The sequence below is a fragment of the Odontomachus brunneus genome, unplaced genomic scaffold, assembly GCF_010583005.1.
Source record: "Odontomachus brunneus isolate Ranch 3 - 2012 unplaced genomic scaffold, Obru_v1 Obru_scaffold_164, whole genome shotgun sequence".
NCBI classification, from domain to species: Eukaryota; Metazoa; Arthropoda; class Insecta; order Hymenoptera; family Formicidae; genus Odontomachus; species Odontomachus brunneus.
In genome coordinates, this window is record NW_022639614.1 from 53,148 (window position 1) to 65,500 (window position 12,353).

The following is a 12,353-nucleotide window of genomic DNA, read 5'->3' on the forward strand; positions in this document are numbered from 1 at the left end:
CTCTCTCTCTCTCTCTCTCTCTCTCTCTCTCTCTCTCTCTCTCTCTCTCTCTCTCTCTCTTACACACACACTCTCTATCTCTTTTTCTGATTATCAACTTCTCTCATTTTTCCGTTTCACCGCTAATTCAAAGGAAGAAATTCACCGGTAAATCAGAGGAAGGTGGGCTCAGCCGAAAACGCTCCCGTTCCCGTGGATGATCCAAAGTTCTAGTTGAACGCAGCACACCCCATCCGCCCCCGACTCGCCCTTCCTCACCAAATCCCGATTTGACATCGGAATGTCTGCTTTTCATTTTCTTTTTATCCGGCCTTTCTCAAAGGCGCTTTTTTCTCTTCTTTTCTTCTCTTTCACGGGCTTTTCATCTCCGTTCTCCTGCGGGATAGGCCCAGCCTGAAGTAGGCGTGCGCGCATTTCGTTACCTGCGTGCCCAGGTGAGACTCCGGAGCGCACACTCACTCACGCACACTCGGTGCTCCAACAAGATGCAAGAGCCCCGATTGTGAGTCCTGTCTCTCGCTTGTGTCTGCACGTGTGTGTGTTTATGTGAATGCGGGCGTCTGTATTTGTATGTGTGTACGCGAGCAGTGCGCTCACTCTCTCGCTGCACTCTCCCCGCAATACTCGTCCGTGGACTATAGACGGCGTATACAAGGTGGCCCGAGTCAGCCGCTAAAGTCCCGGCTGCAGTAACTATAGTGTTTAACCGGGCCCGGAGTTGTTAGTTGATTCGCGACCGCCAGCCAGGCGAGACACTCGAATCTCTTTGTTCCGTCCCGTTTTCTCGCGCCCGCGTCCGCCGACGGCGGCGAGTCCGATTCGGAGTGGAGAAGCAAGTGCCCGGCCGTAAAGGTATTCGAATAATTGAGAGAGTAAGACAGAGAGAGAGAGAGAGAGAGAGAGAGAGAGTCAGCTCAGGTTTTTGCAAGCTGGAAAAGCTCGGATGCTGCCCGATGGCATTTAGTGCACTCGCGAGTCGTGCGCCCGGAGCGCACACGACATTCTGTGTTAAATCGACCGCGGCGGAGCGGCGGCGACGACGGCAGCGGAGGCGGCGGATTTGAAAATCGTCGATCTGGATAATTTCGGTGCACGGAGATAAAAGATTGATTGAATTAACGCGATAATGAGCGCAGCAAACGGTTGAGGGAAACAAAATCTCTGGTTCTTAGCGCCAAAAATAATTCATATGATTATTGAAAATGTATTAATAGATCATTAGCCATTTAATAATAAATTAGTGAGTGATATTAGACATAGAAGTGATATTATAGAATTTTTTTCCAAATCTGGTGCTAACTTATTTTATGCACACACACTAAGAGAAATAATATTTAAAAAATTAAATATATTTATTCAATAAGTATACCAATAATATATTTGTGTACTCTAATATATATATATATATATATATATATATATATATAAAATACTTTTCAAATATAAAATATATAATTTTCTTTTCATGAAGGCAATTGTTCATTCTATTTAAATAAAAGAATTTAAATAAATATGTCATTAGTACCTACCGAATAAATATTTATTCTTTAAATATTTTTTAAAATTGTTTATATATATTACACGTTAAACATTTTTTAATTTAACGTTGTACTTAGTATACGATATAAAAAAGTAATTTTACGATAATTTTGTAGTAACTAGACAAATGTTTGTAAGATTTTTAAACAAAATATATAGCAATTTCGTCCAAGATTAGAAATTTTACTGTAATCTTTACTACAACATATTTTTCGTGCGCATATTATACTTTTATCTATATCATGATAATATCTACATCTTGATAATAATGTATTATTAATAAGGTTTAGGAAACTCTTGGTTCATGAGAACCAGAAATGCTGTTACCTTCGGGCAAAACACGTTCGGCCCGTTCATCGACACGTCAATTCAACCAATCCTTTTTCTCCGCGTGCGGTTAATAAAATCGCACGCAGCTTCTACCGCGCGCCGTTACGCGAGGGAGACGGTTTTTACGAGCGCACGATTATAAATAAACGCGGGAACTATCTGCGTTAGCCGACATTATTCGAGCGCGGAGCGCACAACGTCAGATCGACGTATTCGATACGGCGCTCCGAGTGTTAACACGGAAGAGCGAGATCGCGATCGAGCGGAAGGCGCGCAAGTATCTCGCTAGAGCTGAAGGCGTTTAACGCTAAACACTCTAAAGCCTTTGTCCGCCTCTCTCTCTCTCTCTCTCTCTCTCTCTCTCTCTCTCTCTCTCTCTCTCTCTTTCTCTCTCTGCGCGCACGCTATAAATAATTCCGCCGACGAACACACATCGTTGCAACGAGCGCCTGGAAGCGCAATGCAATTCGCGCGCGCACGCGTGCGTGTCGCTGTCAATTTCCGTCGCAATTCCGTCGCCGTGGGATCTCCGATTTGCCGCGAGAAATTTGAGCGAAAGTACAACCTCTCTCCTCCGAGAAAGAAAAGCGATTTTTAAACAAAAACGCGCTACTACCGCCGTAAAATTGTTCTCCATCCGCTCGCGAAATATAGAGAGAAAGAAAGAGAGAAAAAGAAAGAGAACAGAGAGAGGCAGAGACAACGGAAAGGGACAGAAAGAGATAGAGAGAAGTACAGAGAGAGAGAGAGAGAAAGAGAGACAGACAGACAGAGAGAGGTATAGAAAGAGACACAGAGAGAGACATAGAGAGAGACAGAGAGAGGTACAGAGAGAAAAAGACAGAAAGAGAGGGGGGAGAGAGAGAGTCTCTCTTTCATGCGCGGATGAGTCAACCGATCGCGGATGAATCGGCGGCGACGGCGACGACGAAGTGCACGACGAGGATGCGGGTTTACGTCAGCAACCGAAGGAGAGTGAGCTCAGTGGCGTGCTCGTTGTCGCGGGCGAGGAGAGTGCGCGTTCGGCGTCGTGAAATTTTCGCCGGACGGCCATACCGATACATATACTTTAATAGTGACAAAGGTGCACGTGGGCGATCGAGCCTGGCCGGCTCAGGCCGCTTGAACTCCGTTAGATCGCGCGCGCCGGGGAATTTTAATTGAAAACTGCGATCTCTTGTGCCGCGCGCCGGGCGCGGAGAGGCCGCGAGAGGAGAACGAAACGATATCTCGTTGGAATTTTCAAACAAGCGCGTTCGCTCGCGGTTACGCACACACCGCCGTTCGCTCGCTCGCTCGCTCGCTCCGGCGCGGATGTGTCGGGACGGTGAGATTTTCGCGCTTGGTACGCGCGGAGGCTGTTGCCAAGCTTGAAGTCAGGAGCTGTGCGCCAATATGTTCTGCGAGTTGAGGCAAAAATTTTCCGCACATACCCGAGGGCGCCCCCTTTCTGGAAGCAGGCGAGATTAAGGGAAAGAGAATCGGGAGGGTTTTTCGGGAAGCCGGTGAAACGAACGGACGGAAGAAAATCGGAGGGATAATAAGCCCTTGAGGTGGAAGCGGCAAGTATAAATTTCTCCAGAATCAGAAAGTCCGGCTGGCCTGTGAAATTAAGAATTGCCTCGCTTTAATCGACGATTCGCGCGATTTCAGGCCTCAAAAGAAACGCATCGAGCGCGCATCATCGCGTATTAATCTCCGAACGGATGATGATATCGGTAATTGGAAGTCGGTCGTTTCGTTAATTAAAAAAGCAAACTGAACAATTAGAGCGGCTCTCGTACGAGCGTGCTTAATCGGGAAACGATATCGATAATTGACGGTTGGCGATCCCGTTAAGAAAGAAGAGGAAAAACGAAAGAAAAAAGGAAAAAGGAGCCTTAAACCAAATTATCGAAATAGCGAGCTGAAATGTAACTGTGCGAAGTACAGCTGACAAATTAAAATTCCATTCTAAACGGCCGATACTTCAATGCGCTCGCATTCTTTAAGGAGGTTTTGAACACTACTTTTGAGACAATATTAATAAAATTGTTTAAAATAATTGAAAAATTAATTTCACAGCGATATCAGTGAGATGAAATTCATAAAAATCATAATAAATAATCATTTTTAACTTAACAATTACAAAATATTTTAAAAGTAAGACAAAAGTTATAGAAGAAAAATTATAAAAGAAATGAAGATAATGAAGAAAAGAAATATGAACATGAAATATATTCGCTATTATATTCGATAAATAATTAATTTCATTTAATTTTATTTGCAAATGCACAGATGTTATGTTAGAATGAATAATAAATAGAGAAACAAATGTAAAAATGAGAGATATTATGAGGCCACATTTCTACATATATTTATTTCCATACTTATATTTCAGGTTTGACTCTAACTTATCACGTATATGTAACGTTACCATATTTCCAGTCATATCTTATTTCACGAATATTCTTATTGAAATATTCAAACATCTTTTCAACGTAACGGTAAATTTATATCATACTTTAATATAATGCATTTTGCAACTATATACATATCATAGGTTTATCTTAATATAATTAATAATATAAATTAATATTAATAATATATTTAATATTAATAATATAAAAAGAAATAATAATAATAATAATTAATAATATAATTACTGCATGAACTCGTAAGTAATGGCTCTCAATTTTGACAGTTTGGTGAGATCCGAAAACTTCATTGCGTCTAAACCGTTTTGCAACCAAGTGTACACATTATAAGTGGATCTTGTACTTGTTCAAACGCAAAACCTCCTTAAACACGCGTGACGACCTCGCGCCTGCTTTCAGCGCGTATTGCGCAGCCTCGCTATGAACGACGTCGTCGATAGCATCGGCGACAGCTGTAATATACATTTACATTCGCGGCGAATTTACGGCTGGTCCGCCTCGTCCTCGATAAAAGCGTTTCTCGATCTCGCAAGCATGCGCGCGCGAACGCTCCTCGAATAGCCGATGCGCTTTCCACGATCGAAAGCAATTGAATCGAAATCGTCGGCGCGCCGTTTCATGGACGATCTACCGTTAGCGGGGGACCTCGTGAGCTCAAGATGTCCTCGTCGTCACCGTCGTTGTCGTCGGTCGTTCATCGTCCTTGTCGATGGAGCGACTCTGTCGATGTCGTCGAGCCCGGCGTCGTTACGCGCGCGTCGTTGACTCCGATTAATCCCACAACGAAGGAATGTAGGGTAAACAGGGGGCACGAGGGACCCCTCCGGAGCCGGTTGGCGTACAGAGCTCTCCGGAGAACAAACATCTGTCGAGACTCTGTATTTTGTCACGACTCATTGGAGACGCGTATCGAGGAAAAATGGAAAGAGCAGAACGCTCAGGGGTCACGTCTCGCTTCGAAGTGATGTCCGACGCAACGAGTTCGTTCGTTCATTTATCTGTCCACGCGGAAGAAACAATTTCTGGATCAGCCAAATAGCTAATCTGGTCTGGTGAAATATGAACGAGCTAGAATTTCAGTTATCAGTTGAAGTTATCAGAATTCTGTGTTCAAGTTAACGAGATTCTGGTTAATCAAGCAAGATTTCTGGTTCACTAGAACTTGTAACTGTTCCAGTTGAATAGTTTCAAATCCTGGTTAATCAGAAATCTTATTAACTTGGATAGAATCTTGGTAACTTCAAACGAAATTTGTTCATATTTTATCAAATTAATCCAACGATGAATTCAACTAAATTTCTTTTCCGTATATTTATTCATTATTAATTTTCACATAAGCTTCCCGGAGCCCACGCACGTTTAAACCACTTGGAGCTCTGACACGCTCCGTTTCGAATATCATTTTCAATCTTCCAGTCAAAATATAAACCTTAACCCTCTGCCCGTCGTTTGTGTTCCCAAGCGAGTTTTTGTCGAGCAACGATGAGACGTCCATGACGGCATGACAGTATTCCGCAAAAAAGATTCGGGACTCGGGACAATAACAAGAGACCAGTCGTCGATCATCCCAGTCGGTCGCAAGTCGATACGAAAACAGTATGACTAGTCCACACGTAAATCTGGTTGCGTCAAAGGTTCAATAGCAAGATAACAACAATTAATTATGTAGTTGCTACAATCACAGAGCTATTGCTAATCATAGCAACACAATGTATTAGGTTAATATCAAATCTATAGTATATCTATAGTAGTCAATGTAGAATCTATAGTAGCCAACCGTTGGCCAACTAATATGTGCTGCTGCGGGAGTTACTGATGTTGCAACGAAGGCAGATATCTGGTTGCTTTAACTAGAATATATCCATGGCAAATGTCGCTCTATCGATTTCTGGTTGCCACGACCAGGGAGTCAATCGTGAATCCTTTCCTTTAGTATGAATTCATGAAAAGTGAAAAATCTAATCTTTGAAGATGTAGGGAAACGTTTATTCTTCATAGGTTTACATTGGAAGAAAAGAGTTATTGCCTTCAAATACTGCAACATTATTCACTTTATATAATTTTATACTAGAAAAAAGCATTATATGATTGATAAGCATGATCGAATTCACGTGAAAAGATTCATGATTAATGCCCAGATCACGCGCAATTACATTAATGCAATTGATGTATCAAAGTAACTGAGTCATACCTATCACACACATTACCATCATACAAAGGTAGATTCAGGAAACGGTTGTGAAACCGCTGAGTGATTATCGCTTTTAATTGAAGTATTCTTTTAGATCCATAGTAGATCTGAACGAATATTCCGATAACACTGAGCGCTCACTCAACTGTTGTGTTTCCTGAACACAGCCAAAGGCAACTTATGCAACTATGCTGCTCACAACGAAATATTTCTGCACGGAAAAAACAGTATGATTTGACACATAAATCTGGTCATGCGAATCAGATTTGATAGTAAATTACGAAACAACTAATTATGAGCTTGCTGCAATCACAGAGCAATTGCTTAATTACTGGTGTTGCAGCAGTTGACGATGGTTGCTCCACTAAAGTGCATCTACACTGAGAGAAGAATTTAGTAAATATTATCAAAATTTGGTTACTATTACTAAATGATAGACGTAAATATAGCGGGCCAAAGCTATGGCAATACTTATTAATTAATTTAGTTCTGTAAAATAAATTATTTATTTGACAGAAGTAAAATTTATTTGCTTCCAGAATATATTTGGTAAATAAAACTTATTGAATAGTTGAGCAAAATAAGCGATTTTGTAATAGTTACAAAATTTTTGATAGGTTCAATCAACTATCTGTAATAATAGATATTGAAACGATGTAATAGCTGCAAATGAATAAATTTTTCGTTGTGCTGCAACAAAACATACTTATACTGGTAACAAAATAGAACTCGTACCTACTGAATTTTTTATTATATGGGATATAACGATTTCATAACAATTATCAAATATCTGTTCATAACTGTAATATATTTCATATTAAATATTTAACATTAAGTAACTATTACTAAATTATTTAACTGATGTTACTGTGAATGCAATTACGTCATACTCCCGATCTATTAAATATTTGGTAATTATTATCATATTTAGTATTAGTTACTAAGGATTCAATGAATTTCTGTAACTAAATGCAGTTTGTTATAAATGCAGTTACCAGTCTTTTCTCTCAGTGAATAGCAAATATCGCCCTAACTGATTTCTAATTGTCACAACCAGATCAGTAACTATATTGATAATGTAGCTATACTCGTATTGATGTAACTACTGATGATGTAGCTGATATTCCAAAGTAACTAAGTCGCACCAAACACACACATTACCATCACACGAAAATATCTAGAGTAGTACAACTATGCTGCTCACAACTAAATATTTCTGGTTATATGCATCATATTTTTTCTCTTCCGTGTCCCGAGTCCCGAATTATTTTTAGGAAAACAGCGTGACTTTGGAGTCTCGTTATTGCTCGATGAAAGACCCCACGTAAATATAAACGGATCGCGAGCGCAGTTGCGTCGCACAGATCGCGAAACACCACCGTCCAAGTCGGATCCTGAGCGTCGAGGGGCATGAGTCTCGCTTGGGCGCGAGGAGGATAGACGACGATTAAATATAATGAGCTGCATGACGCAAACCGGAAAGGATAAATAGACGACGCTCCTCGAGAAGAACAGCCCGAGACGGGGGGAGAGAGAGAGAGAGAGAGAAGTAAAACGCCAAAGAGCGTAGCAAGAGGAAGCGTAAATTATCACTCTCGAAGTACGCATCGCGAGAAGAAGGAAAGAAATCGAATGAGGAGCAGCATGAGGCTGTCCATGAGGCAGTATTTGAAGGCAGCTTATCAGTACCATTCACATCCATTCCAGGAACCCAGAAACTCCATCAGTTGCAGAAGTCAGTGTGACACCGAACTTCCCATCGAGCTCTATCGAGGAGGCATCGAGCAGGCCCCGATGGTCTCCGTCGCCATCGAGCTGAGCGAATCTCGGTCTCTGGTGAAGACGTGCTCATCGGCGACGTGAGGACAATAAACAGACGTTCTCTCACGCGACGTTCCTCCTCCGACGTCCAGATAGCTCGGGAAACAACACGCCGGTGAAGCTGGACCGAACGTCGCAGGGACACCCCGTATAAGAGCGCTAAATTTAGGCGAAAGAATTCGCGCGTGGCGGCCGCGTTCGCTCCCGCTCGAATTTTCACGAAACCCGCCCGAGTCAACGTCTTCGGGGGTCTGTGCGCGCTTCGGACTTTGAATCACGCGTGTGTCGGTACGTCTGTCGGTGTGCTGGGTGGGTGGATGTGTGTATGTGCTTGTGTGATGGGGCGAGAGTGCGCGAGGCCGCCGCCGGCTCGTCGAACAGCCTAGGAAGGATGTTGATCACCAAGTACACGACGATCCTACTGCAATCCACCAATCAGCACATTATCAGGTGAGAGCATCGACGTTCGCCTCAAAGATAAGACTAATAGGGGGATGAGGGAGCGCGGGAGTAGAGAATAATAATAAAAAGCGAGATGCCGACTATTCTTCCTCCCCGTTCGTTTAGTCGGGCGGTTGCGCCGGGAAATTGAACCTGGTTCGATCCTGACAGTAACACCAAGCGCCTCCTGGAACGTAATGGTGTAAATTCCATTTTAATTTACTTTCACGAACTCCCTCGTAAAGAATGCGAAAAGAATGGAGACTACGGTAAGGGGATGCCGTACTTGAAAACTTTCCCAAATCGAAATTTTGGCTCTATAAACCTTGAATTCTATATAGTAGAAGCTAAGTAAATTTAATTCTAATGATACAATTTACTCCTACTTTGACTCTAATAGTGTCAGAAATTTCCTTTTTCACTTTCTTTAGTGTCAAAATAGGCTGTATTATAAGCTTCTGCACCTTTATAACTAAATGTAAAAGCTTGATAATACGAAAAATTTACATGAAAATTTCTATGTATGCACAGTTGGATTTCACACTAAATTTATTAAAATAAAACAACACATATTTATATAAAATCTATATATATATATATATATATATATATATATATATATATATATAAGAAATATCAAAATGATATCGTAATTATTTTGTGTTAGTGCATTAGAGAAATTATTCGATAAAAAATTAATAAACGGATATTTCCGATTAAGGTACCGATGAATTTTTGTATCCGATCAGGAAACATCCAATAAGAAATATCGGTTCATAATTTTTTGATCAGTTTATTTGATAAAATATTATGTTCGGAATCTGATTAAATCGGATCCGATTAAATTTAATCGGATATCCTGATCAGATATAAATATTCATCAGTATTTTGATCGGAAATATCTGTTAATTATTTTTCGGATAATTTCTCCAATTGTGACAATCGCCTCTACGTTAGCAACATTTTCCGAGATCGTCATTCACTTTGACATCTTAGGAACGAAAAAGAGAAACAATAAGATTGTAAATTACAATAAGTGATTTAATAAATTTTAAATCAAGTTTCTGATTATTTGCGTCCAATACATCAAACAAACTTGTTACTGTCTGAGTTAATGTTTGAACCAAAAGGAATCAAAATAGTTCGTTTGTAACTTCTTATAAAAATCATTCAAATTTATATAACCGTGCATTTTATATTTTTAGCTTATATTATTTTTCTTATATTTTATATATTATGATATACATAATTATTACATTTTATATTGTTACACATAATCATCACATTTTATATTGTTACACATAATCATCACATTTTATATTTTTATTTATTATATTTATATAATAAAATCGTAAAGAGTAGATAAACATTTTTTTTCCTTGCATTACGTGTTTTTCTTTCTCAGAAAACTGTTATTTTAACAGCTCTGACAGAAATAAGTTGTTAATTGTGGGTAGTCATAATGTTATATATCACGCGTCTATCCTTGTTAATTCCCAGTGCTGCAGAATATCCATGAATTTTCACCCTCGAAAGCGACACCATCGTCGGTCAATAATTGCGTCTCATAATTAATAAGAACTTTTAATGATACCAAGCCTCTAATTGGGAGGTGGATTTAATTCCAACGATTAATTTCCGGGATAATCGAGTCAATCCGGTTGTAGGAAGAAGAGAAGGGAGAAAGAGGGAAAAGGGAGAAAGAAGAAGAAAGAGATAAAGAGAGAGAGAGAGAGAGAGAGAGAGAGACAGTTTGAGCGAGTTTCTTCGACTGCGAAGAGAAGACGGGAACTTTGGAATTCGCGGATCGTTCGGTGCATATTTAAACTACTCTGCCGTCACTTCGTGGAGGGAGTTACCACGACCATTTTGAGCGATTATTAAGTTCACTGGTCGCGAGCAGAACCTTGCTTCTCTCAGAAGGAACATGTCGACGTGGAAATTGCGAAATTCGCACGATCGCAGATAAATCAAGCCACGAAAAAAGAAGAAGAAGATATTTTCTCTTTTTTCTTATTGGCTAAAGACACTCATCCCAAAAGTCAGTCATTAATTTACTTCTTTTTTACTTATAGAGACAATGTTATAAATAAAATGTAATATCTTCCACAGTGGATTTTCTTGGTTCACATGTTGAGTTAGGGGTGTAGAGAGTACGATATAATTATAGTCTCGGACTCTTCTGGCATAAGTTGCCTTCACATTCGCTAGATACAGAAGTGTTGTTCAACCCGCGCACCACGACAAAACTGAAAAAAAAAGTGGATGAAAAAAATCTTCCTCTTCTTCTTCTTATCCGCTTCTTCTTCAGCGAACATGACGTACTAACGATAGAAACGTCATCGTGCTTGCTGGGCAATGTTGTCTAAGGACTGGGGGAAGGGGGAAACCAAAGGCCATTTGCAAAAGAAGAAGAAGAAACAACGAGATCTCGTTCCAGGACGCCGCGAGTAAGGAAAACGAGATCTCGCGATCGCGAATGCATTGCGGTAATTTTCGAAAGTTCGGCGTTCTCGTTGGCGCGCGACGTAAATCTCTTCCTCGGGCTGCGCGTACGTGCACACACCACCTACCCTCTTCCCCTCCGCGTCTCCTCGCTACCACCGGCGGGTAGGCCGGACAAGGCCGCTAATGAAAGCGAAAAGGAATTTATCGAGGATATAAATTGTCCCCTCCGTCGGGCGCCTCGCAGGAGGCCCGAGGATCGATCGGCGGGACTCGACGGAGGCTCGATATCCTCTCGCCGTCGCCGTCATCCGTCCGTCTGTCCGTTCGTTCGTTGGTTCGTCTGTACCCGGGGAGGAAGGAAAAAAAATGAATCGCGCCCTTTATTGGTTTTCCTCCCTTTCCGGCCCGTGGAACTACCTCCTGCGGTTCTGCGAAAGGGGATCGCGGCAGGCGGAGGAGGTAGCCGATACTCCGCTTTAATTAGGCGCCATGGGCACATCGCGAGAGAACAAGAGAGAGAGAGAGAGAGAGAGAAAGATTGCGGCGACCGACCTCGACAGGTCGTCATAAATGCCGCGACATTTATACGAAGTGTTAAGACGAAAAGGTCACATCAGATCCGTAAGAAATACGTTTCCATGTTGAGAGCCCGTTAAATGCATCGGCTGCGCACCCTTCGAAGTCGAAGTGACATTTCGCGCGACATTTCAGGTAAAAGTACCACAATATCTGGCCACTATTAACACCTAGCTCTGGTCATTCTTGTTGTTTTGGTCTTTAACTACATCGAGAGAATATTACAATTTCTTTTTTATGTAATTTTTTTCAATTTTACTACGTTTTTAATAGTCCAGGCCTATTAAAGGAATGTCAGTAAGGTCTACTTTGCTAAGGAACATAGTAAATTTCACTAGAAACATAGCAAGTAATTCAATAATACATTTCAGTTTCTAAAATATAACTGGCTGAAATGGAAGAATAGTGAATTACTGCAGAATATCGATCAATTCCTCGGGGTTACAAAGTCTCGTGCATGTAATACTTTTTAAAATACTCTCTGTGTACGAATATTCAAACGTTCAATATAGAATATATATATATATATATATATATATATATATATATATATATATATATATATATATATATATATATATATATATATA

General features: G+C 40.7%; 1 protein-coding gene across 4 annotated transcripts in view; it reads left to right on the forward strand.

Annotated features, from left to right (window-relative positions):
- Positions 1-718: 718 nt before the first annotated feature.
- Positions 719-12,353, forward strand: part of LOC116851051 (protein sprint) — a 101,045-nt gene continuing 89,410 nt past the window's right edge. The window contains exons 1-2 of one of the 4 annotated variants that reach the window (XM_032830062.1): positions 719-852; positions 8,185-8,748. In XM_032830062.1, coding sequence (XP_032685953.1) covers positions 8,624-8,748 — 125 coding nt within the window. In that variant the 5' untranslated portion in view covers positions 719-852; positions 8,185-8,623. Of the gene's footprint in view, positions 853-7,402; positions 8,749-12,353 lie in introns of those variants that run through there. The other 3 variants (XM_032830064.1, XM_032830063.1, XM_032830061.1) reach the window with 3 other exon arrangements.